Genomic DNA, 26,370 nt, shown 5'->3' on the forward strand with positions numbered 1-26,370 from the left:
AATTAAATTATATCATATTTTGTCTTTCTTTAGCAATTAAATTTATCAAATTACAGAGTATTAATATTTTATATTTTATACGTTGATACCATCTATTGTTCAAATTTAAAAAATATTTCCACCAAATTCTGTAATACCGATACGCAAATAAAGCATGGTGCATATTAATTGCACGAGTTTCCATAGATAGCGCTCGCATTGACATATAGTGACATCTGGCAATAATAAGAGAATTACTTAGAGCGTTTGGCGCCATGACACTTACAGAGGGACGCTGTTTCACATGTATGGCCTGGGGGGTTAATAATAAATAACCGATTCCGTCACATGTACGTTACTTCTACGTGTTTTACATCTAGTCTTTAGAATCTAGGTAGCGCCTATGACAGACGACGTAGATCTCGATAGTGTCGCACCCGCGGCTTGCATTTCTTCGAAATATCGTGTGCGAGCTACTGATTCGTGCAGATCCTTGAAACGTTTCAAAAAGAAAGAGAAAGTCAAAGATTGAAAGTAATCAGAACACAGAATCCGTTATATCGGCACTGACGATCGGTTGATTATTTTCAGATATCGTGTTTTCGTTCAGGCTAAGTGCAGGACTCTACGTTTTCTTTTGTACCACCTTACCCGGGTGTGAAACGGGTGTGCATTAGTGGTTACTTTTCGTGTGTAAGCGTATGCTGTGTAATTTTCTTGGAGTTTGCTTGGATTTATCTTTTAACGGTGTGAAATGCTGAGAAGCTGGCAACATGCGTACGGCACTATAGATACGGACACACGGCTTAGTACCTGTGAGTATTCATTTAGACATTTCATTCTCTTCTTGACACAAATGCGTTGTGTAAAGAATATTAGAGGTTATATTGTGTACGATCAACGCTTAACATTCATATAGAACGTATTTACTGCGAGTACAATACAAACGTATAATACTCAATATCTATGTACAAATGTTGCGAGAATTATTAATACGTGTAATATTAGAATATAACTTATCAGTCTATTTTAATTACATTGCATTTTAATGCATATTTTAATTCATGTTAAATGTCTCGTTTAAAATTTGATTTTTTCATTATTAAGTATTGACTAGATAGAGCAAATATGTATTACAGAAAATGCTAATAAATTATTTGCCTCATCCAATTAAGAATTCATTGGATTTCTTAAATACAATAACAATATGATATTAGTCATATATAGTCAAATAAAATTATACTTTTCATTGAATGATCTCATAGAAACATCCTTTCAAGCTATCAAGATTTCAAGCTATTACTTTCTTCATACAAACGATAGGTATACAACATTTAATATTATTATTAATACAACATGTAATATCAAATATTACATATCTATCGTATCACGGAATAGGAAACTTGCGAAGAATCAACTGTGGATGAAACGCAACTCGAATGACTCAAGCTGGGGACGTAAATAAAAATTTGTTCATGTCGCGTACACCCATCGTTTCTGATTAGATTCAACGATTACACAAGGACGAAACTGTTGTTCGCCCGAAAGAACAATAAGAACTCATGCTTTATGCTTTTACATCATCGACGCGATCGACGATGTTAGGTCTAGATTGTTATAGGTATATGTAAACTACATTTATGGAATTTTCGCGCGAATAGGCTGAACGTTGCACTTCAGTTTGACTACTTGTTGCATAATGCATCGATCTGGGTGACCTAAGCCAACTGTGCAATGTCTTTATGCATTCGCTCTTGTTTGCATTTCACACGTGTGCAGTAGTGTGCACTTGTGAGGCACTCGTCAAACAATACACAACAATATGCGAATTGTCGCGCGATAGCCGGTACATATGTTCTAATGTATGAAAAGTCGATACGTTTCGTTTCTTTCATTCAACAATATCGACTGGTGGCCTTGTAATAATTTCACCCCGAATGATCGATAACACGGTTAGCGTGTTAATACTAAACGGAAGGCTCGATGATATCATTTGTTGATGGCCTAGCAGTAGCGCCTGCACTTTTGAGTCCCCAAAGAGACATTGATAGAGGATCCCTCTGAATCCGCGTGGGTGTATGTAAGATAAGTGATATAAGCGGTCAAATTACCAGTGATACGTAATACTGAAAGATTCCACAACATCAGTATTCGTCCTTGTTAGAGTATTAATAGCCAGTGCAGAGCGATTTTTAGAATTTTATATTAGCAATAAACCACGAAGGCAATTTGCTCCACGCTATTTTGCTTTTGACTGGGAAAGATGTTTTTGAGATGAAGTGACGGATGATGGCTGATGTTTGGAAGTCATACGGTTATCGAGTATCATTTATTTGAAATAAATATTCGAAGTATAGCGCTATGATTCCTGAGAGTTATGGTCATGAAGTGGGAAATTCATTCCGCCTTCTGGTAAGAGAACTGTGAAAGTCCTGAAAGACTGGAAGATATATAAAAGAACATAGTACAAGGAACAAAACAATATTTATTAATACTTTAAATTTGTATAAAAAGTTACAAATTGGTTATTTTGACCATTCTAGTAATTTCATTGTTGAGGATGCGGTGTGATTGAGAAGAGGATTCTTGTAACATGGCTAAGATTAGGGCAAAGCCTCGTAATTGTAAGAAATTGCGAAATGTATTTCACTTAAATCCTCTAATTCTACATTGATTTTTATATGGGATTCGAATTCATTTGATTATTAAAATACATTTCTAATTGATTTTCGTAGCTATTTTTAGGTGTTGTACCTCGTTTAAACAAATCAACTTTTGCTATTTAATAGTTAGTTTTATTTATTTGTACGGGTAAAATGTATTTTAAAATCGTTCGAGACCGATTATTATTGCAACTGTTCGATTTTGACGATCGATCAACGAAACGCGTGCACTTCGTTTAACTGAGCTGAAAAACGCGGAACAAATCTCCTCTCACGTGAATCGCATATGTTGCTGAACGTCGGCCAGGTTTTCATTACGTTTTCGTCCCAATTTCACAAAGTTATTTCTGAGAAGAATAGCTTTTCATGAACACATGTCAGTCTGACAAAATTCCTCTTGGCAAAAAATCCCCACCCTCAATAGAGTAGTCATTTCCTGTTGGATGGTATTTAAATCTAGTCTAGCCAATTGATCGTATTATTTCAACTAGTTCGAAAAGAAGTCCACGACTTTCGAATTGGAATAATGAAGTTCTTAGCTATTATCGAATATTCGTTATAAATGTATCCACGAGAACACAATCATTAACGAATATGAAATTAATCTTCATGGTCGATTCGGTAATATCGGTTTTATTTTCGTTATCAAATTTAGAATTTATATTTATATCAACAGGTAGCTCGGTATTCGTAATGGAACAAGCGTCGTTTCTATCACGTGTGCGGAACAGATGTTTCCAAAGACAACCTGTTTCAGAGCAGTTTGTAGATACTTGATCACGCTGACAACTAGAAGGTTCAGTCAGTGCCAATTACTAACGTGATTTGGATAGTTGCCTACATGCGTGATTAAACTGCAGTTCACCAGCGTTGGAATGTTCCTAACATTATATTCGCTGGTCATAACGCTGGCAGTGAAAATGTTGTAATATCGTGTCTTGATAATCATACACAAATACATACGTATCTTTATATACATATCTTTGATGTTGCAATTAGGGTGTTAGTTTTCATATTTCTATTATAAATATGGCATTGAGAAATTTTTCTTTAGTACATATATATGTATAATTTACGTAACGCGAAAACATAAACTTCCTGCTGATAATGATTTTTTATTAGACAACATCGGTGGAAACAACAGTCGAAGATATAAGCGATGGATTTTTGACAAATGACTGACAGTGCTAGCATGATTATACTCTAGTTCCGTTATTTGTGATATCAATAGATCTTGTGTTGCACGATATCTGGTCGTGGCGCTCGATGAGATTCCTCCTTCGATTGCGACGTAAAATATTAAAAACGAGTAGGGTTCCGCTTCCATTGTTTCATTTGCACGCGAAGCGAGTGACCTGTGCACGATCCTTTCATATAAATTCATCAGAAAAATCGTTCCTGTTGTCGGTTACGTTATGTGCGGTTTGTTTGCTTTCTTTCTTAATTCATTTCCCAATTCCGTGATAGAGGAAGGACATAGGAGCTCATTTTGAGGGTGTGGCGTCACGTGTGTCCTATCGACGGAATCAACGCCGTCACCGATCTCAAACATGAAAGCTGGCTTCGTAAATAGACGAGCCAATATATCTCTTCGTATACACACACAGTAGATGATCAGTGGGAGATGGGAAGGGCCGCTCCTCCTTGTTATGGCATTCCCCCGACTTATCCGTTTTTATTTCCGTCTCGAAAAACACGGTTGCACCCATAAGCCAATTACACGGATCATGCGATCTTTTTCATTATAACCCACCATCTTAGCATGTTTTAACTACATCGTGTTTGTATCTGATTTCAAATAGATTTCATCGAATAGAAAAATTGTCTCGTCATTTGTCATGTTTTTTTCCTCCTTTCATAACCATTCAGATCGATATAGGTTTCTTTGATGTATTTGTTCGATATACGAGAAGACAGAACGTTTACGATTATAAATGGAATTTCCCGCGAAATTCAATATGCCTGGCTGCATCATCATTGGCGTAGATAGAAAGCCAATGATAATACGGCAACACGTTGGACGAAAGATGAGAAACACTTATCCGTGGAAAACGTATACAGTCGAGTGAAAATCGATGCGTATAAAAGCACTCTTGGGGATTAACATTTCGGTGAATAGTTCGAAAGTGTAACGTCCTTTGCGAATCCTGGCAACCCACTTCCGCTAAAGGGCGGTCCTTGGTAATAACGGGACTTAGATAGGGATCGACTATGTTTTTACGTCTCGTGACTCATGACTCAAGCCTGGTCACTAGTATATGCCTATGTAATTAGGTGAAATCGATAAAATTCAATTATTCGGCGACTCTTCGATCAATTTATTTCAATCGAGATATCGATTTGTTTCTATTATAGATGCTATCGCATTCCTTATTAGTATATTCTTCCTCCCCTTTTTTAATATCGGTATCGTACCGTTCATTATATAATTTATTCTACAATTTGTTATGCGAAAAGACCTTGGTTTCATTCGATGAAAATCTTCGTGGGACGTCGATGTATTTACCAAATATACGCGTGGATTTTGCATTTTATCAATAATAACGCGAACGTGCCACGATAAGTAGCATATGGTAATAACGCAATAACAACGTGTATACGTATGTCATTACTTTTGATACACCTCGTTCCCTATTGCCTCTTATTTACCAACCTGTTTATTTCGGTATTGTGACTTCATTTTTTGTATTTGCTGTTTTCCACCACGTACGAAGGCATAGTATTCCCTTCGTATTTCAGCATTTCGTAGAACGTAATTTCAGCAATCCACAACGTATAAATTGATGGATAGTTTGATGTAAGTGCCACTCAGTTTGATCGCCTTAAGTAGAATAAGCAACGGTAGTCAGGCGGTTAAGTCCTCTTCTTGTAGAAGCTCTAATATAAAAACTGCTTCTAACTTTCCTATACTACTAAACTCTATCTCTACGACATTATAAGATCAATTTCACCCATTCTATCTAATTACTGGTAATGATCAACTTCTAGTAGTTCAAACACAAAGAGGCGTGCGAGGAATAGTAGTTTGACGTAGATCGCTTAATTCACTTCCGCACGATCCTCCACGTAATGGAAACCACTCCCTCAACCTGTTTGTACTATCAGGCTACTTTTTAACATCGTAATAATACAATGAATTTCGTTGATTCTATCCATTCGATTTAATCGTTTGTTATCATTAATCAATTCGATGAAATTAATTAAGACTTGAGCAATTTCTTAAAAGTACGATAAAACTTTCTTGGAACAGGCAATGATTTTATGGAACGATTTTATGGCCTAATTTGTCGATCGAATGGTGACTAAGTCTAAGCGAGCAAGTGGCACGCGCAGAAGATCGTAGGCGCTTTATATCAGGGAGAGACGTGAGCCGACGCGTCTGTCAGGTAATAGTGTACGTCGTTCCGTCGACATGAAAACTCGCGTCCAAGAAGGGAGACGAAGAAGTAATACACGTGTACGCGTGTTGTTTTTAGGGATAACGAGAGAGATGGAAGAGTTAATGAACGGATGTCGTCAGGCGCACGTTACACCATTCGACTGTTTCTTGCCATTGCCTGTCCAAAACATGCTTATTAAACTAATCACGAATTAATCACCGTTATCTGGCACGCGGTGTTCACTGGTTAATCGCGTCGTGGAATTATGCTTCAAAACGTAATTTTATCTTTTTCGAGTACTGTAACACATCAGTGCTAGTGCAGATACCACATTCAGTGCTTTATCGTACGCAGAAAAAATTTCACAGATTTTAAACGTGATAGTGAGCAAGTTGTCGGAATGAGTTATCGGACTATATTCGTTTTCAAGAGCTCGTTATCAAGTTGAAGAGATTTCAACCGTAAAAAATCGTAAGATCGACGTGATAACATATCGAACGATTTTTATATACAAAATATTAGACCGCAGGTAGCAAAAGTGTACAAAGTCGACATGTTGCATGAAACTTATCAGCGTAAAATTTTCTAAATACCATGGTGCCTCTTGGCGGTGAGATTTCTATCTGAAACGAGAATTTTATGAGAACCGACCACGTCAAGAAAACATTTTCCACGAGTGTTCGGTCGTCCTTCGAAAATTTTCGATTTTCTTGCCTGGTCAATTACGGTTTCGCCATATCATCAGCTCATATTTCTCGATTGTTCGTGGATTTCATTTTACACTCAATATCGCCAAATAATACGTTGCAGTACGATTGCGTTGATCTTGATTACATCGATATCTTAGATTGCTCGAGTAGTTGCACATCTTGTGTTATTCTGTGTCATTATTAGACGTTGCCGATTTGTGCTTATAATAATACGAGGAACTTTGATTAAGTGTTTTGCTGTAACTTTCACGGTATTTCGCTTCATTGATTAGTCGTTACTTACCTCTAGTATTTGACGTAAATGTTTGGTATCAAAGAGCATGGAGAACAATTCCAAAACATGGCTCTGGATAATTAGTAGTTTCGTGTGATGGTTGATTAACGCGGCCAAAAATTTTCACACATCCTAATCCACTTGATGGCGGTGTTTGTACATGGCTATGATTGATCGTCGTCCAGGGAAGAATATCGAGACCTCGCGTGGCAGAGACTTCACGGAGTGCAAACGTATTTTTCACACAGTGCTCGTTACATCGCGTTATTGACAAGGTGTTCTTTTCGCTGACACGCAAAGGGACGCTTCAGTGTAGATCAATCGTTTCCTCGTTACAGAAAAAGAAAAAGAAGAAACAAAAAAAAAAAAAAAAACGAAAGAACGAAAATATAAAGTGATTGTGTGTCGTTCGATGCGTTGATTCCTTTTCCTCCGGTATGAGCACAAGCTGGATCTATTTCCGTCGTGAATTTGTTCTTAGAGCTGTTTCGAATATTCTACTCTGTCGCAGGAGAATTGCGATATCTGTTGTACAACTCGTCTGGCCAGAGAACCACGTTTACTACTGAATCTTGATTCCCGACGTTGAACAAGCGAGCGTGACGAAACTGAAACTCTGACATAGAGATTCGTTACACGGACGACGAAGAGTCCCATGTTATATTTTTTCTTTGCTGCTAGAAGCGCATATTGCGTTAGTACGTTCGTTGTGTGGCATCGAAGTGCCTTGCTAAAGTAGATAAGAAACAAATAATACCGATAAGTTGACTACCATTTCTGGTCATATTCGTTCCAATGAAGATAAAGAAAAATAAATTATTTTTGTAAGCTTACGTCAGTAGGAGCCTGATAAAATATAATCAAAGTTTCGACGGCCGAAAACCATAAAACCGGTCGAAGGACGGCCGCCAGAAATCCGCCTTGGCCTACTCGATTGAAAATCGTGAGTACATAATTGCACGCTAATATCTGGACCTTCTCCTAAAAAGCTGTTCATAAATAATACATCGGGTGTATGAATTAATTTAGAGAATAATCGTGTCATTGAAAACAGTACGTGACCAACAGTAAGGATTCGTGTTAGTACAAATTCAACGCAAACTTCTATGAACATTCCTCTTCGTGTTATCTGGTCTCATTGTATAACTAAGTAGAAGGGTTCTTACAATACATCTACTGCTTGTCTGTCTTTGTCTGATGTGGTGTTCGTTTCTTCTAGTGAGTTTTTACATCGAGCTCTAATAGATTCACATTGTAACCACGTATGTAACCCATACAAACGCAATGAATTATCATCGTATAACCGTAAATTGTCGCAAAGTGCTCGTGTTGCGAACTGTGCCTCGTGCACACCCAGAACATCAATATTTGCCTTTGTTTTTAATAGTATCGTTGAATCCACAGATTTAGCATTTTTAAAGCATCCAGAAAATACTTCCAAACAATAATCAAACTCATTTCGAGTTCTTGTTACGTTCTGAATTATTTTACGTTGTTCGTACGTGTATTCTTATTTATACGAATTATTACAATATGTATCTCTACAATATGTATGTCTTTATATTGTATATTCTTAACATTGGCATTACATCATCGCAAATTACGTTCGTCGAAAGACGATCGTATTTTACCGCTTGATCGTAATCTTCACCTACGCCTCGTTTTATTTTCAAAATAGATATGTTTGTGTAGCTTTAAGTATCTGTCCGCCTTATTATTACATACCAAAGAGAAGAAAATGCATTATCGAATCGGGATACGAATCATGATAATTTGATCTGGGATAATTTAATATATATGTATATAGATAATACTTATCATATTAAAAATATGGTTGGCGTTTGTTGATCCACAAATTCTACAATATATTCGGTTAGATAAAAATCAAAATTTAGATGAACCATAAAATCATACCATAAAAATTCGAATCCCGATTTTCCTATTGACTTAATAACTGTTTCGATAAACGAGTCATCTAAGTGTCTAACACACTTTTCTCCTTAAGCTAAATACTAAAGATAGCCAACATTAGCTACATTAATGAATTCGATCTGATTTAGGCCCCGCTGCGTTCAATGCAACCAACTGCCAGGGGGAGTCCCCAGGTTCCCAGCCCTGGCTCGTTACGTCCATTTACACCTCCGGATCTTTCTTCTATACCTCATATGGACGGTACACTCCCACAAAGCAGCGGTGTTCGTAACAGTTCCTCATCCGTGAGCGGTCAAACCAACGATGGTGCCCAAGAACAATCCGGTCCATATATCATCGGTAGTCCCATCGATCTCGGCAACATCGATAACGTCGACAATATTGGCCTACGTATAGATTCTCTGACGACTGGGATTGGGAGCCGAAGGACACGTGAACACATCGAACTGCGGGAAGCTGGAGTGCACGAAACAAGTTCCGAAGGTAAAACATGTCCACAAGCTGTTATTCCCTGCAATTGGCGACTGGAAAGATTTTCTGTTATTAGTAGACTGTGGATCTAGTTTATGCATTTATGGAAAATTTAAAAGTACAAACATCTGCAGAATATATGTAAGATGAAGAAATATACAAAATATCGAAAGTAGAGCAGACGTTATAGCATTTAATAGATGAAACACAGCTCTATTCAGATTCTATTCTTTTAATCATGATAAAAAATGACTTTACAAAAAATATCCGGAGTCTAGTTATTCACAATACTATGAATAGAGAGAAATAATTTATAAATACACTATAAATACGCTCGTAATATGATAGCTAGCTACAAAGTCGTATTGTTCTTTGTGGTCGTAAAGACACATACCAAAAGGATATATGTTGATAGGATTTCTAGCCGCAAGTTCAAATCTCTAGTACTGAATGGCAGTAAATATTCGGTATAATAGCGAATATTCGGTAAATAATAGCGAAATTAAATTTTAATTTTTTGAAGTAGAATTTATTCAGTGTTTAGATCCTACATATTGTAGAATATTCACGTTGAATAATTCTTGCCGTTCCTATTGTTTAATTCGAAATATATTCTGAAATATTATAGAAAGTGAAAAATCTAATAAGAGTTTCCCGTTTCCTTTGTATTTTACATCGTAATATTGTTCCATCAAAATAGCACGAACGGATTGTCCAATAAAGTATAACATCAGTAGCGCGGAGCTACCTCCAGTCCACCCCAGCGGAAATGTCCTTGGCCTATAGTCTCGGAGCATCAGCGTTGTATATTGACGCAACTTTACCGTACGTACATGTCTACGTATTCATGGAAAATACTGGTGGAGTGAAGCTCGGTGCTGATGCCAACTTGTTGCCGGTAGCAGGCGCATGCGTTTTCAGGGTAACACGTGTACAGGGCTGTCACATTTTGTGGACATCCCCTTGTCAGTAGTGTACTAAACCACTTGGGAGCCTGTGTCTCTAAGCGATCCAAATATCCAACGTTTTAAGCCAACGTTTTCGATCTTATACGTTTGAAGTTTCAACGTATTCATCTATTATATTATTTTCATATTGAAAATCATCCTATTTGTTTCCTTTAGTTATAGTAATATTTTTTATCCATCGTTATTTATTTTTTAATTTTAGTATGAATAAGAATACAGTTAAATGTTGATGATAGTAAATGAAGTCGTACTAGTAACATAAATTGCACGTATAAATTAGCTAACTATTGGCAATCTAATGGGCCAGATATACATACCTCGGTAAAGAAGTCGCTGATGACCAGTGCCACCTACGAACTAGAATCAGTGTCTCCCGAGCAAATTTGCAGGTGTGACATGGTTACGCGAACTCGCGACTCGAAAATTTTTGCAAGAAGTACTGCTAGTGTTAGAGAACAGTTAGAGGTGGACTAATTCGTAGGATCGCGTTGCACGTACATTCGTATTTCCGTTGTATCGGTAGGGGTGTGGCGACAGTCGCGAAGCTTCTTCCGCCACGATGACGCAGATATGTAGTTTGTTTAACCGATCGTTATTTCGAGCAGAAAGGTGTTCGACAGGTGTACGTTAACAATCATTTCATAGGAAGTTTTATTATAGGAAGAAGTGCGTAGATCTTCACAGAATGTTGGCTATCTATATTGTTTTCTTTCATGGATTAAGCAAGTTCCAAGTCGGTTGAATAAAATGTCAAAATCGTATATCAGTTTTGATCGTTGTTTTCTAATCAGTAGCGAATAATATAATCACAGAGAATACGTTTAATTTGTATTCTTTAAATTCAGTGCCTATTAATGTTTGTTGTTCCTTCATAGTCATCGATTGTATTCAATTTAGTAGTCTCGCAATAGGCTGTCTTTTTTCATTTGCAACTTTAATCACATTCAATTACTTGTTACACAACTGTTTTGGTAGTGGTGACGTACGAATGGATAATATATCGCCGGAAGTAATTATTACATGATTGGTGTTGAGAAACTATGGGATATACGAGCTCAAATATTTTGCGTGCACGCGTGTCGTGGAATAATGTATGTACACTATCAAAGAATAATCATTTAACACCCACGTATCGAGTTTGATACTATGCAGTTTTTGTTTTGCGTAATACGATCTAGTTGCAGCAGATACGACTAATATGTGTATATTCGGTATTCACAATGTATATACGCAAGTGATAATACTCATATCAAGACGGTTACAGTATTGGTATAACCGGCTGTCCTTGAAATGAGATTTTGACAAACTTTATTTAAATTATAAAATAGATTCGAAAAATGTATACATTTTATATGTAAAGTCGTTTAAAATTCAGCTCTGCAATAAGTATATAATAAATATTTATTAGTAATACGATGATTTTGTATTATTTTTTTACGAACTATAATTTACAAATCATTAACATTTTGTTTCACAATTTTATAGTATATATAGATAATATAAATACATATAATTATTATACGTATAGAATTTTTTTAAAATTATCATCATACACGAGTTAAGTTGGAGATTTAATTATCATTAAAATGTTATTGACATTGAAATAAATTCTTCTTGAGCAATGTTACTTCTTATTGACCGCGATAAAAGAGTTTATTACGGAATTCCTTTTTAGATATGCAGCTATAACCTCCAAGATGATAATAGAGTCCTGAACTGCGTCATATTCTTCTTAAATAACATAGTGAAATCACTAGGTTCTCTCTCGTCTCTAGACACGTCCGAATTTGTGTATTATCATTTATTTTTCGATATAATTGAACGAAAAGAGATGTGAAACGTTACTGATTTTAAATTGTTTGATATAATATCATTAATACAGCGTCAAAGACATTAGATTGTGTTTGTAATAGTGTTGTCTTGTCGCGCGATAAATATGGATCGGTGTGGCAAAAAGAAGTGATGTGAAAGACATTTCATTTAACGACCAGTAACATGGAAATAGCTCGTACGAAAGTAATACAATGGTTCAACGAACTCAGATCCCGGTTTCATCTTTATTTATATGCTCAAAATCGTAAGTCAACATATTCAGAAAAAATATAAGTGGTTGATTGCAATCAAACACGCGATCATTATAGTTAGATAAGAAATACCTTCAAAGTTATGTTATAAAACGAATATAAAAATGAATTAATAAATAAAATAATATGTATTATTAAGTAATATCGTATTACTGATTAATTCTTTCATATGTAACGATCGTAACTTATTTAGTTTATTATAGTTTTGAAGCAGATGTTTCGATGAGAGACAACATAGTAATATAAAATGATGTATATTTTATCGTAGTTGGTCCCATAAGGGCGGAAAATGGTGCATCCCAAGGTGACGATCAGCGGTCTTCGTATCAACATGATAGCAGTGAAGAAAGGGTGGTTTTCATAAATGCTCCCCAGCAGCCAGCGAAATACAACAACAATCGCATTAGTACCGCGAAGTACTCACTTCTTTCATTTATACCTATGTTTCTTTTCGAACAATTTCGTCGATATAGTAATTGCTTCTTCCTATTTATCGCCCTCATGCAGGTAATCATTAAACAAACCTTACGTACGTAAACAAACGTTTATGTGGTACTTTTTATTACACATTATCTTGTTTTTAATTTTAGCAAATACCGGATGTATCACCTACAGGTCGATACACAACTTTGGTTCCATTAATTTTTATTCTTAGTGTATCTGCATTAAAGGAGATAGTCGAAGATATTGTAAGTATCCTTAATCATAAATTAATTTTTATTATCCAATATAAAATATTATAATATCGTTACTTACAGAAAAGGCACAGAGCAGATGATGAAATAAATATGCGTGAAGTGGAGGTTTTGAGGGATGGCCACTGGCAATGGATACAATGGAGAAATATTGCTGTTGGTGATGTGGTTAAGGTTGCATCCTATTTTTCCCAAGCTGAATGTGGTAATGATTTATAATTAATATATTCCTGCTAGAATCGCTTTCTTTAGGTTCACAACAACAAGTTCTTCCCTGCTGACTTGATTTTATTATCATCATCGGAGCCACAGGGTATGTCTTTCATAGAGACTGCCAATTTGGATGGAGAAACAAATTTGAAGATACGACAGGCCCATCCTGACACTGCCAGTCTCTTAGATACTGTTGAATTAATGAATTTTCGTGCAAATATTCAATGTGAACCACCAAACAGACAATTGTATGAGTTTAATGGAGTATTGCGAGAAACAAATAAACAGTATGGTTGTTTCTTACAAAAATTTGAGAGATGTTATGAAGTTGTATGTAAAAAATATATATTTCACTTTTTAGACCTGTAGCTTTGGGACCTGATCAAGTATTGCCTCGTGGTGCAATGCTAAGAAACACACGGTGGGTGTTTGGTGTAGTAATTTACACAGGCCATGATACAAAACTTATGCAAAACAATACTACAACTGCACCCTTAAAAAGGTCTACCTTGGATCGACTGACCAATACACAAATACTCATGTTATTCTTTATACTTCTTTTGCTGTGCCTATTATCTGCAATATTTAATGTTCTTTGGACCAAAGCTAATAGTTATGGATTGTGGTATTTAGGTTTACAAGGTGAGAAATTGGCTTATTTTCTCAACTTTTTCAAAGATAATCACAAAACTAAATAATTGTTTATTTATTTCAGAGGAAATGACTAAAAATTTTGCTTTTAATCTCTTAACATTTATGATTTTATTTAACAATTTAATACCCATTTCATTGCAAGTCACATTGGAAGTAGTGAGATTTATTCAAGCCACGTTCATTAATATGGATATCGAAATGTACCATGCAGAAACAGATACACCAGCAATGGCACGTACAAGCAATCTTAACGAAGAACTTGGCATAGTTAATTATGTCTTTACTGATAAAACTGGAACTCTTACGAAAAATGTAATGGAATTTAAACGATGTTCAGTTGGTGGCAAGTTATATGAGTAAGCGTTTTAAGTAATTCCATTTATTACCTTTTATCTTATTTAGTTGTTTTTAAGTAAAAAAATTTGTTTATAGTTTGCCAAATCCAAATATAAATGGCAATGAAGTCGCTACTAGTATTAATAGTGAGCTAATTAGAGATATTGTTGAAGGAAGATCAGTACAAGATTCTTCTCGTCCTGTTGATAAAAAGGCTGCAAACCATGAAAAAGTAGTACATGAATTTATGATTATGCTCTCAGTGTGTCATACTGTTATTCCTGAAAAAATTGATGAAACTGTAATTTATCATGCTGCATCTCCAGGTAATGTATTTATATTAATGTATTTATATTAATGTATTTATATCTTTAAAAACTATTCATAGTTTAATTTTATACACAATTATCTAAATAGATGAAAGGGCGTTAGTAGATGGAGCTCGTAAATTTAATTACGTATTCGATACTAGAACGCCCGCTTATGTGGAAATAATAGCTCTGGGTGAAAGACTTCGTTATGAAGTATTAAATGTAATAGAATTTACTTCTGCTAGAAAAAGGATGTCCGTAATTGTCAAAACACCAGACGGAAAAATCAAACTTTTTTGTAAAGGAGCTGATTCCGTTATTTACGAAAGATTATGTCCAGCTCCCTTAGATAATAATGACCTTGAACAGACTAGTTTGGACGATTTCCGAGATGTAACTTTGGAACATTTGGAGGCGTTTGCATCCGAAGGTTTAAGAACGCTTTGTTTTGCTGTTGCAGATATACCTGATAATTTCTATCAGGTGCGTACCCTTTATTGTTAATTCAATTACATCTTGTTCATTTTGGATAAAATTATGACATCAACTGTTTTTTAATAGTGGTGGCGTGAAACTTATCACAATGCAACAATTAGTTTAGGAAATCGTGAAAGTATGATTGAAAATGCTGCGAACCTTATTGAAACAAAATTAAGATTATTAGGGGCAACTGCTATTGAAGATCAATTGCAAGATCAGGTATGTGTGTAGTTTTTCTGATATATGTTTTCAAAAATGAATGATGAGAATTCATAATGTCATAGGTACCAGAAACAATACAAGCTCTTTTACAAGCTGATATTAATGTATGGGTATTAACTGGAGATAAACAAGAAACTGCCATAAATATTGGCTATTCTTGTAAATTGATTACGCATGGGATGCCATTATATATAATTAATGAATCATCTTTAGATGTAAGAAAAGATTGAGAGCACTGTATTTTCTAATTTTCCTAGAAAAGAGTTTTAAAATCAATATCTAATTACAGAAAACAAGGGAAGTTATAATACAGCGGTGTCTTGATTTTGGAATCGATCTAAAGTGTCAAAATGATGTAGCTCTTATTATAGATGGAAATACGTTAGATTTTGCATTATCCTGTGATATTAGAATGGATTTTCTAGATTTATGTTCATCTTGCAAAGTTGTTATTTGTTGCAGAGTTTCACCAATGCAGAAAGCTGAGGTGATCTTGTTGTGAACTCATTTAATTTTTATTTGATATTTCTTAACAAAAGTAATAACGTAATAAAGTTTTTCAGGTAGTTGATTTGATAACAAGTAACAAAAAAGTTGTAACACTTGCTATTGGAGATGGCGCAAATGATGTAGCTATGATCCAGAAAGCACATATCGGCGTTGGTAAGTTACTTATTCGTTGACTTCATGACAAACAAGAAAGTTGTATATTACTAATTTTTATTATTTCTAGGAATTTCTGGAGTTGAAGGTCTTCAAGCAGCTTGTGCTTCTGACTATTCTATTGCGCAATTTCGTTTTTTAAAACGTTTGTTATTCGTTCATGGTTCATGGAATTACAGTAGAATGTGTAAATTAATATTGTACTCATTCTACAAAAATATTTGTCTGTATGTTATCGAACTGTGGTTTGCCATTTACTCCGGCTGGTCCGGACAAATCCTTTTCGAGCGATGGTCAATTGGTCTTTACAATGTTGTAAGTTATAGGCTCATATTGTGCTATCATATAATTACTAGAATCTATAGTTATTATATACTACATGTTACAATATATACAAGGTATACTATTTACATTAGGTATTTACAGCAGCTCCTCCACTAGCTATGGGTCTCTTTGATAAAGTATGTTCCGCGGAAACTCATTTATCTCATCCAGGATTATATGCTACAAAAAATACTGGAGAATCGTCGTTTAATTTTAAGGTATTGTATTCTTTGTATAGTATTAGTCATATTTGACATTATGTTAACAATTTTGTACAATTTCAACATTGCTCACATAGGTATTTTGGATGTGGATTGCAAATGCTTTAGTACATTCATCTCTTCTTTATTGGTTATCACTGCTGGCTCTAAAAGAAGGCGTGATATGGGCAAACGGCCGAGATGGCGGATACATTGTTTTAGGAAATTTTGTATACACGGTATGTTTTAATTTAATAACTGTCTTATAGTGCTATCAAAATGAAATCAGTTCTTTATAAAAAGAATATATTTTATTTTTTTATAGTATGTAGTTGTAACAGTATGTGGAAAAGCAGGGTTAATAATAAATTCTTGGACGTGGGTCACTCATTTGGCAACATGGGGATCTATTATGCTTTGGTTTTTGTTTATTCTTATATATAGGTAAGTTACGCAATATATCTGTATTTTATTTACATCAAAAAATAGTGAAGTCATTTATTAATTCAATTACAGTAATTTTTGGCCTGTTTTAAACGTGGGTGCAGTGATGTTGGGCAACGATAGAATGCTGTTTTCTTCACCTGTATTCTGGCTGGGTTTGGTACTTATACCAGCAGCAGTGCTACTTGTGGATGTAACAGTTAAGGCGTATGTATATATCCAATAATTATCATAATACGTTAATTACACGTATTTGAAGTATGTCCTGCTACAGAGTAAAGAATACAATTTGGAAGTCCGTAACTGCAGCAGCTAGAGAAAATGAGATTCGAAAATCAGACCCAGGGGATATATTCAACAGTCATGACTACAGAAGCTCGTAAGTTTCTTTTATATCTTTTTAATATACATTATAGAAATTCAGAATTATTATAGCGACTCAGAATTGAAAAACCGTCACGAAACAAAGGCATATGCTTTTAGTAATTCATATTGGTAACTTATCAATAATATCTTTTCGTATGGGGTTAAAAAATTCATATACATTTAGATACATAGCAGTATATGTACCTTGCATGAAAAATTGGTAGAGTAACAAAAACAAAATTACTTATTAATGTTCAATATGCATGGCTTATTGAATGTAACATTTTAACAAACCACATTCACACTAGAATAACATTCATTTTTATACGATGACAATTCCTATATAACTTTCAGAACTAACAAATCACTTAGAGATGCATGCATATAGTGGTATACAGTATCAATCTTGTTATAAATGATATTTACAATTTGTTTTCATAATAGTATTTTTTTTTCCAAAGGCCGAACAACTTTCCGATGATTTACTATATTAGGATTTTTTAATAACAATTATATTTTTAACATTTAATTGTCTCAATTGAGTAGAAAAATGAAAATTGCAACAGGAGATCGAAGTCGTATTCGAGGAGGCGATGGTTAATTCGATGTTGGACCTCAATTTGGTCGCCACGAAGGCGAAATAAGATCAAAATCTTCCCGATTGCGCGCGCGGCGCGTGATCTGTGGTTCACTCATCATACAGGGCATGTTTCAAGTGCACCATTCCGTATTCCATGTTCCTAAAGATTTTCTACAAATTCCCGTCCACTGTAAGATCAGTAAGCATCCTCATATTTTTTATACACCTTACCTATTCCTACCTAGTATCGTCTACCGTCTAATACTGTACGTGTTTACTTTTTTTTTTTTTTTATTGTATTAAACATTATACGTACTAGAGACTACTTACTATGAATTTGTATTGTTCTTTAATACAAATGTAGTATAAAGTCTATTACATATCTGCATATGAATAAGATTGATAATGTTTTCTTTACTTCCTACCTATTAGAAATAGAATCATTCTGTATACTTATGCAATATGGTATAGGAGCAAAAAGAAAGCTGAGGCATTTCATTAATTGTATCTCTGTTTGCTCGTGTTGTTAATTGTCATCTTCATTTGTATTTAATTTCATACTTTATTCTGTATTAATACTACAATTTTTCAAATTTATTTCGAGCGATTTACAGTATAGATTGGTGATTATACTTCGTACGCGTAAATAGTAGCATCGAATACCAAGGCTTTTTCGAAGTATCGTAGCATACGAACATAGAGAAACTTTAGTTATTTATTTCTTTTTGTTTTATTTTCAATCGTTTCGCACTTGGATACTAGTTGACTTCACAAGAATAAAGTTGCATTGAAATAATATGCAATAAAAAATATTGTAAGTAATACGGGCAAGTGGTTGTTTCGAAAGTGAACTAATTCTGGTAGTAATCTAGTTTGGCAAATCACTTGAAAAAACCCATCGGTATGAAGCAAGTACTCTGTTTGTTAATGCGGTTTTCTGGTATGTTTTATTCGCGGTATCCCGTGAAGGCCTGTGCATGCCATCGCCGAGCTCGCGAGGTGTAAGTACCCCCAGTAGTATGTACGTAACTCATAGTGTTCCTGTAATTCTACACTTTCAGGCGAAAGCACTGCTGATTAACCAAACTGCATGATCATTCAACGGTTCACTTGCAAGGGCACCGCGGTGTGAATAATATTAGCACGTGTATCACAATCACCTTTTAATACAACTTTAACATTCTTTCTGTATCGAAACATGTAAGGATGGAAATTGAAATAGATCATATTGGAAATTAGTTGGATGGAAATTAGTAGAATATATAGATACAAATCACGATCTTAGTAAATATTTTTTTATTTTGTTACTATTTCAATTAGTTTCATTGACAGTGTTTATTCGAATTTTCAAATTCCTAAGGGTATATATGCGTTAATATGTGTATTAATTAATAGTATGAACTTTTCCATTAATATATTAAAATTAATTTGTATTAATATAATATTATCAAGTTGTAATAAAAAGCATCAAGGAATATTTAAATAGAACTCTTAAAGATAATAGAGCATCGATTAGAAGGATTATGAACAGAAAGATCTGTATCGCCAACTAATAGTATTTCTAGCACCGCATGAATCAGTTTAGATAAGTAACTATTAAGTAGCCGGTGAAGAGAAGGCTACACGCGAGGCATATCATTATTGTGGGAAAAGAATTTGAAGTGTAAGGATGAGGACGATCAATAGACAAACGAGTGTTTCTAAAACAATTTTGAATACACGGCTTTCCAGATTGACGGAGACGGCACGGCTATTGAAAAACGTAAAAAGTGTTTTCACCAGGCGATCAAACGCCGCATCCAGAGTTAATACCGATGTGGAACTATCACGTAAGTTGTTTTATCTAACGACGGCCTGCAATCAAGAAAAGCAGAAATAAAAGAAAAACAAGGATAGTCAGAACGATGGTCCTTTTGTACAAATTCTTTGTCTTCTAAGCTCGCCGTTTGTAGTATTTTCTTTACTCGTTACTAACACATATATTTACTTAAGAACACACGCTTTGTTATTCACGACTTTCGCCTATTTAATATAAAAAAATTTTCTTTGAAATAAGCAATCTTCCACAATATTCGCACCTAGATACGTTTTAACAGTGTATATGTGCTGTGTTATTATTAAGCTACAAGCTGCACTAACAACATTATTCTAACAAAACTTGTACTTTCACTAACTTTTAATTGTTAGAGTAACTCGTACTTGTCTCGAGTAACTCGTTGTCTTACATAACGATGTCTTAATTTGTAGTTTAAGAATTTTTTTAAAATCGTAAAAAAAGATAGAAGCTATCCTACAAAACTATAAACTAACATCGATTATAAATAAGTCTAACATTTCCCTGTAGATAGTGCATGTGTGTTAATTAATTTAATGTTGTAATAACAGATATTAATAGGCTACGATCTTTGTTGTTGCACATGCTGCACGATGCAGATGGATTTGCATTCTCTCAAGAGGAAGGAGGCTCGGTGACACAGACGGACGTAATCAGAGCTTACGATACAAATCTTCCGAAACCTGGCGGCATGTGATCTTAATTCTTCTAGCTAGAGAAACTACACAGATGTATATTCTATAGGTACTTTTTTCGATTAACGAAATCAAAAATAGAAAAAAAAAAAAAAAAGGAAAAGAAAAAAAAGAAGAAAGGGAAGAAAAAGGAAGTTTTTCTGGGAATTTGGTACTCGCCAAGCCCTACGTAACGCCTGTCTATTGTGTTTCACAATTGATTCGATGTTTCGCTTGTTCTTTCCTTGCAAAAGGAAGATGTTACGATTTTCGATGACGGGCCTTGTAACTAATAGTATTAGGAAGACTATCAAACGACAATTCTAAAAAGATGTGTCCCCTGTTTTCTTAAATTATTAAGATCGTGTACGATTAAGAAAAAAAGACAAAGAGAAACCCTATCGGTGTCCTACGCCCTACATAATTGTTTTTGATACCCTCTGAGATTTACTATATCTATCTATTATATACCTCAAATCTCGTCTTGTAAGATCTCGTACTTCTTATAATCATCATTTCTGTCTTGTGCATTTAAATGCGGTGCATTTCTAAACTCATTTTATGCTAGATCTAAATCTTAAGAGAACCATTACACACTCTGAATGTATATTCCGTTTTCCGTAGTTCAACGGGAACGTGGTCTTTTTGTGGATGAACTTAAGAAACGAATAATTATTGTAAATGGAAAGAAAGATTTGTTTGTGCGACTGGCGATACGTAAGGCGATACAGAGAGTTTGACTTTCGATTGCGAACATAAGCAAAACGTATATTCTAAATATGTACTGTCAAAACAAAAAGTATATGAATAAGAAAGTATTCGAAGAATTATCCTTCGAAATGTTTGTCGTGTAAAAGGACTAACTAGCGTTCTGTCGATTGTCGTGATTTAGATGTTAAAAGAACATTGTTTCCACTGGATTCCATGTTATTCGTTCATTCAATTCGTTCCTTTTTTTTGTTCGTTGTAAAATCAACTTTAATATACATATTTTGCGATTATATATACAATAGTTGCGTTGTTATCTAGTCAAAAGATTTGTTTGATTGATGTGATTGACATTGATGTGAATGTGTTTCCATTCAGAGATATACTCTTCCGGCCATTATAAACACTTTTTTTTTATGTTTACGACTGATAAATAGAAATTTATTATTAAACTTATTATTAAAGAAACGATATGTGCACATATATAGCAACAATTTTGTGTACATTATATTCAGGATATAATATACATATATGATTATATTCAGAATAAAAAGAATATAATTCAGTAATATTGTTTATATTGTTGCAATTGTTCAATTTTTCAAACTTATGACAATTGTTAGAGAAACATTTGAATAATTGGTTCGAATATATGTATGTATAAGTGGATTTGAAATTTTTATTAAAACAATAGTATAATATAAATATGTAAGTACAAAGCACATGTAGATATATTGTATCAGTAAGCGATCTATGTATATAAAATGTATATATTTCTCTCTCTCTCTTTCTCTCTCTCTCACTCTCTCTCTCTCTCTATATATATATATATATCTATATATATAAATTTATTTAATTTCTACAATTCTTTTACGTTTTGCTTTATTTTCTCGTTCTTCTTCTTTCTCTTATTCTTTTTATTTAATCTATCTTTGTATTATAGCATACACCATACCCCTGATTGATGACGACGAGATTAATCATGCCGATGAATTGTCCGAGGAGTACTTAAATTGCACTGAAAACTTCGACTACTCATATGGAAGACTTAACAATTACTACCGTCTATAAAAATTTTATGTAACCTTCTTTTTTTTTCAATTCTACAATTCTACCTCGACTTAGATTAAATAAGTACTCGAGTGATATTTATTCACTGAAAAACTCCTTTTCTTATTCGTCTTCCCTTTTTATTATTGACAATAAACTGCTAAACGTTTTAATCTCTTTTGTTCAAGTTATCATTGCTGGTTCCAATTTTAAACTAATAAAGAAGTTTTCCCGATCCTCCCTATATCGATTCTTCAATAAAAATTCCTTCGTGAACGAGTGCACCGGATATTCGTATCCTTGAGCTCGTTTCTGACACTCCGACAACCATGTCGCAACTTCGATCACGCGTTTCATCCTTGGATCCATATCCCTTAATCTCTTCTGCTCTTTGATACGAATTTTACTCTTTAAAACAGCGTTGTACCAACGATAGAAGTATTTCCACGCTAAATCCTGTTGCCTCGTCGTCCACGTTAAATCTGTCTTTTCCTCGTAAATCGTATTTTGATCCCTTTTATATTTTATCTTGTTTAAAACGGAATTGAGGAAATTCTTGCTACAGCCTTGCTTTTGTTTCAGATCCGGATTACTTTCCAATGATACATCCTTATTTCTGTTAGACGTTGCAGCTAAATCCTTTGAAGGGTTTATTCTATCATTCGTATGGATAATACTATTGCCTTGTTGATGGCATTTCGCATTATTTAATTGCAGAAGTCTCAGCAAAAGGTCACCCACGTGCGGCATGCAGGGTTGACTCTTTTCAACTTTAGCCCAAGATCGACGGTATGATAAAGCACACGGGTTCTTGTAAATCTTGCAAAGTCTTTCCATAACTTCGTATCTAAATCATCAAAACATTTAATTGAACAGACAGAAGTCTTTGTAACAAAGTAAGATAATTATTTAGGTACACGATGTTGGTGTGTATGTACCTATTCGCATGATGAATACGTAAGTAATCCCATGTAGTTCGCAATCTGAAAATCGGAGGCGACTGCAATCCCGCCAAAATCGATCTGCACGAGTGAAAATTCCCCATAGCGAGGCACTTTTTGGCAGCGTTCACGAGTCTCGCGACAATTCTACTTCTCATGGGTAATTTTCTCACGCCCAAAATTTCACTGCCAATTAGACAAGAAACACGATGACTGAATGCTATCCACGCTGCTAAATTGGGCGCGTTCCTGGAGCTTCTTTGAAAGACCAAAATCTCGATCTCCTCGGCGGGAATTCGGACGAAGAGGTCGCGATCTATGAGCGTCAACTGCGTCGCCAAAATGTCGCTGTTTATATCCCAAATTGTTATTCTAAAGTCCATTCTCAATAATCTTCTTAATTGAACAGTACTATTATTTTCCTGGTTTTCGAATTTCTGTCTTCTCTTGGATCCATTTCCAGAGAAGATTCGTTCTAGGAAACTGGGTTTTTCCTCAGGGGCAATGGTAGAATCATCTTCGCACTGACACTTTTTTCTTTTCCTAAACAACTTCCTCCTGGTCGGTCGTTCCTTCTCCTGGCGAAAATTTCTCAGATGGTTCAAGTGCAGTCTCAGCTCCCTGTCGCAATACAATTAACACGTTCAATGCGATGACGATCACCGGTGACCGATAAAAGGCTTTTCGTCCTGTGACGTCGATCGTCGCTAATTGTCGTATTATGAATACATAAAATACACATGATTATAGATATTTATGCAAATTTATATTTTTATAGATATGACCAAGGAAGTGGAACTAAAACGCAAAATTTATTTCACCTACCAAATATCATAACGAGTACTCTACTTTGCATATTTTATGTATTTTTGCATAAATGCATAAAAATTTATGGTCTCTAATAATAGTACAAAATTCATTGTGTCTTATTATCCATTTTAATTTAAAATAATACGAACCGCGTGAGCGGTAAAGTATCTGATATAGGCCTCGCGGTAAGCGTGTTGATAAGATGGATTTTCTAATTCAATATTTTCTTTAGTTACTACCTGTAAGCAGCGGAAGCAGGTCTGGGTCGGTACCAGTATTCTGGTGTCCAAAATAACACAACTCGTCCCTTCGCAGTAGTCCCGATCGACCCAAACCTACCAGACTGAAGTTCGGTATACGAAATACTAGCTGCCAGTTGTCGACGAGATACAGGAAGTTTCAGTTCCGATTCGACAGGCTGTCGACGAATAGTGACCAGACTGAAAGATCGTCGACCTTGAAGAGTAGTTCGTTCTCCAGGTTGTACCGACCAGGGACCAAGGGCGTAAAGAAAATGGGGTGCAGTACAGAGACCGTATCTCCTAAAATGTTTGGAATGTTTCAAGGACTCGCCTCCTTCACCTCTTTCTTTGCCCTCCCACACCTTCACGGCATTTTCCATGAGGATGTAAATATTCTTCACGGTCAATTGCAAAGGGAAGCAATCGGGATCCGTTTGGATTGGACCAAGAACCAACCCTGAATGACATTTCTCTGGAACTCCAAAACCAAATCGAGATATTCTTCGCGCCAGACATTTCTTCGGACTCCTCGATTCTTCTTCTTTCGCGAACGCTTCGTTGTACCAAACGTTTCGTTTCTCCCTGACTTTGTCTTCGAAGATCTTGGCTTGCAAATTACGAGGACAAGTCTGACAGGTCGCGTAGAATTTAGTCTTATTGTAATATTTGCGATTGTTATCTCTGACAAAGAGTACGTCGCAAAGACCGTCGTTCTTGCGTCTCTCTGCGAAGCAACGACACGTAGGCCAGCTACGAGACCCTTTCTCGATATTGTTCGGAGAAAAATCTTTTAATTCGGCCTTAATGTCTTCCAAACTGGCGCCGGCGAATTTTATAGGAACAGGAGTGTATTGGCCGTCTACCAGCTCGCTGTAGGATGGTCCGAGATATAAGTCCTTGTGACGCCATGTTGAAGGTGTATAATCACCGGCGCCTCCATAGTGAGTCCATATTCTGTATCCAATTATAGAATGTATTACAATGAAGATTTCTTACAAATGGATAAATATCAAGTAACAAAAGAATCACCTGCACACTGCTCTTCTTCCATCTTTTCTGAAATTTTTCCGAAGCTCGATCTCCGAAGAAAGGATGTATAAAGTCGAGCTGCTCGCTGAACTTCCAGCGGTCGTTTCCGATAACGAGCTTCCGTTTGTCTTGTTCGCCAGCAAACTTTCGACTTGCTCGCACCATTTCTTCCAGAAAATGTTTCTTCCTTGTATACCGCCGAGTTCGTAATAACTTACTCTTCCATCGATGAATCTAATGATATTAGTAGCGGTCAAAGCGCTATTTAATAAGTATCATCTCGTTAAGAAAAGTAGAGAAAGTTGTGAAAGCAGTTCATTTGTATCGAGCATCTCTATTTCATGACTTTTTATTTTTCAGCAAATTTCTACCTTGCCTTCAAGGTTTTGCGATGTCTCCTGTTGAACACGCTCAGACTAACGCATCGTAGAGGATATAGAGAAATCAGTTCGAAGCTCTCGATGGTAGGATCGAGGGTGCGCGGACAGAAAAACCGCGAGTTTCCTTTGAACACGTCAGCAGCCACGATTAACTTGGATGGCGTGAGACCAAGTGAAACTTGTCGAATTCCATGACCGTTTCTAGTGGTTTCAGCAAACGGAGATTCCACGAGGATGACGTCGGAGAAATCAGAGTACTCGGAAGCCAATAACTTTTGAATTCTGTTCTGTTCTTGCTCCAAATTTCTCGTTCGATGACGAGATCTGATTTTACATGCTGGTTGCATAGAGGCGAATTTTTTTTTAAAAGAACGCAGAAGGTAGAATTGTTTAAACGAGTCATCTACGAGATTCAACACGGTCTTTACATTTTCTTGAAAGGATGTCCGATCAGTACGACTTCGTTCACAAGAGGTTAATCACTTCTGAACGAATCTGTTATCACCACGTAATTTCTGTCAGGGGAAGCTTATAATTGTGCCAAATTCCGATAGACCAATAGAATCGGAAGCTTGAAGTTGTATAAAAGTGAAGTAATCGGAAGATTATCAACGTTCAACTACAATAAAACCTTGATTATCTGAATTAATGAATATTTGAACCAATCACACCCTATTCGCATAGTGAAACGGGCATTTTTTTGTATTCCCTTTTGCGAATAATCGTGCCTTCCTCTGACCAATGTCTGGACAA

At 35.4% G+C, this 26,370-nt stretch overlaps 2 protein-coding genes and 1 long non-coding RNA gene across 19 annotated transcripts; 1 reads left to right on the forward strand and 2 right to left on the reverse strand.

Moving 5' to 3' along the window:
• The first annotated feature begins 305 nt into the window (after positions 1 to 305).
• Positions 306 to 22,388, forward strand: Atp8a (ATPase phospholipid transporting 8A1). 17 transcript variants are annotated; one of them, XM_072007841.1, is made up of 24 exons: positions 10,769 to 10,999; positions 11,353 to 11,468; positions 12,053 to 12,454; positions 12,730 to 12,968; positions 13,052 to 13,150; positions 13,220 to 13,330; positions 13,409 to 13,656; positions 13,731 to 14,011; positions 14,085 to 14,379; positions 14,456 to 14,685; positions 14,777 to 15,153; positions 15,232 to 15,369; positions 15,435 to 15,587; positions 15,662 to 15,859; positions 15,936 to 16,035; positions 16,106 to 16,350; positions 16,452 to 16,577; positions 16,658 to 16,798; positions 16,885 to 17,003; positions 17,076 to 17,210; positions 17,278 to 17,382; positions 19,681 to 19,778; positions 20,335 to 20,527; positions 22,109 to 22,315. In XM_072007841.1, the coding sequence occupies exons 3-23, from the start codon at positions 12,373 to 12,375 to the stop codon at positions 20,478 to 20,480; spliced, it is 3,666 nt and encodes a 1,221-aa protein (XP_071863942.1). In that variant the 5' UTR covers positions 10,769 to 10,999; positions 11,353 to 11,468; positions 12,053 to 12,372; the 3' UTR covers positions 20,481 to 20,527; positions 22,109 to 22,315. The 17 variants fall into 17 exon arrangements, with proteins under 17 accessions (XP_071863936.1, XP_071863935.1, XP_071863930.1 ...); XM_072007845.1 differs by having other exon boundaries at positions 12,260 to 12,454; XM_072007835.1 differs by lacking the exons at positions 10,769 to 10,999; positions 11,353 to 11,468; positions 12,053 to 12,454 and adding exons at positions 306 to 794; positions 9,067 to 9,421.
• Positions 2,445 to 10,834, reverse strand: LOC139989479 (uncharacterized). The gene is made up of 2 exons (XR_011800345.1): positions 10,695 to 10,834; positions 2,445 to 9,462 (listed from the first exon to the last, which is right to left on the reverse strand). It is a non-coding gene; the product is annotated as an uncharacterized lncRNA (long non-coding RNA).
• Positions 21,727 to 26,315, reverse strand: LOC139989473 (uncharacterized). Its single transcript, XM_072007929.1, has 5 exons — positions 25,609 to 26,315; positions 25,238 to 25,471; positions 24,206 to 25,162; positions 23,154 to 23,777; positions 21,727 to 23,062 (listed from the first exon to the last, which is right to left on the reverse strand). Exons 1-5 carry the CDS (start codon positions 25,962 to 25,964, stop codon positions 22,399 to 22,401), a joined length of 2,835 nt encoding a protein of 944 aa, XP_071864030.1. The 5' UTR covers positions 25,965 to 26,315; the 3' UTR covers positions 21,727 to 22,398.
• Between the last annotated feature and the right edge of the window lie 55 nt (positions 26,316 to 26,370).

Source organism: Bombus fervidus, chromosome 7, assembly GCF_041682495.2.
Source record: "Bombus fervidus isolate BK054 chromosome 7, iyBomFerv1, whole genome shotgun sequence".
Classification (NCBI taxonomy): Eukaryota; Metazoa; Arthropoda; class Insecta; order Hymenoptera; family Apidae; genus Bombus; species Bombus fervidus.

Excerpts from the sequence above, each read along its gene's own strand:
- Atp8a (XM_072007829.1), top strand. The coding sequence starts at position 8,291 with ATGAATTATCATCGTATAACCGTAAATTGTCGCAAAGTGCTCGTGTTG. Across the intron at positions 9,422-12,729 it reads GCACGAAACAAGTTCCGAAG|TTGGTCCCATAAGGGCGGAA; the intron begins GTAAAACATGTC and ends ATTTTATCGTAG. Across the intron at positions 14,380-14,455 it reads GTTGGTGGCAAGTTATATGA|TTTGCCAAATCCAAATATAA; the intron begins GTAAGCGTTTTA and ends ATTTGTTTATAG.
- LOC139989473 (XM_072007929.1), bottom strand. The coding sequence starts at position 25,964 with ATGCAACCAGCATGTAAAATCAGATCTCGTCATCGAACGAGAAATTTG. Across the intron at positions 25,163-25,237 it reads GGAAGAAGAGCAGTGTGCAG|AATATGGACTCACTATGGAG; the intron begins GTGATTCTTTTG and ends AATTGGATACAG. Across the intron at positions 23,063-23,153 it reads CGTATTCATCATGCGAATAG|ATACGAAGTTATGGAAAGAC; the intron begins GTACATACACAC and ends TTGATGATTTAG.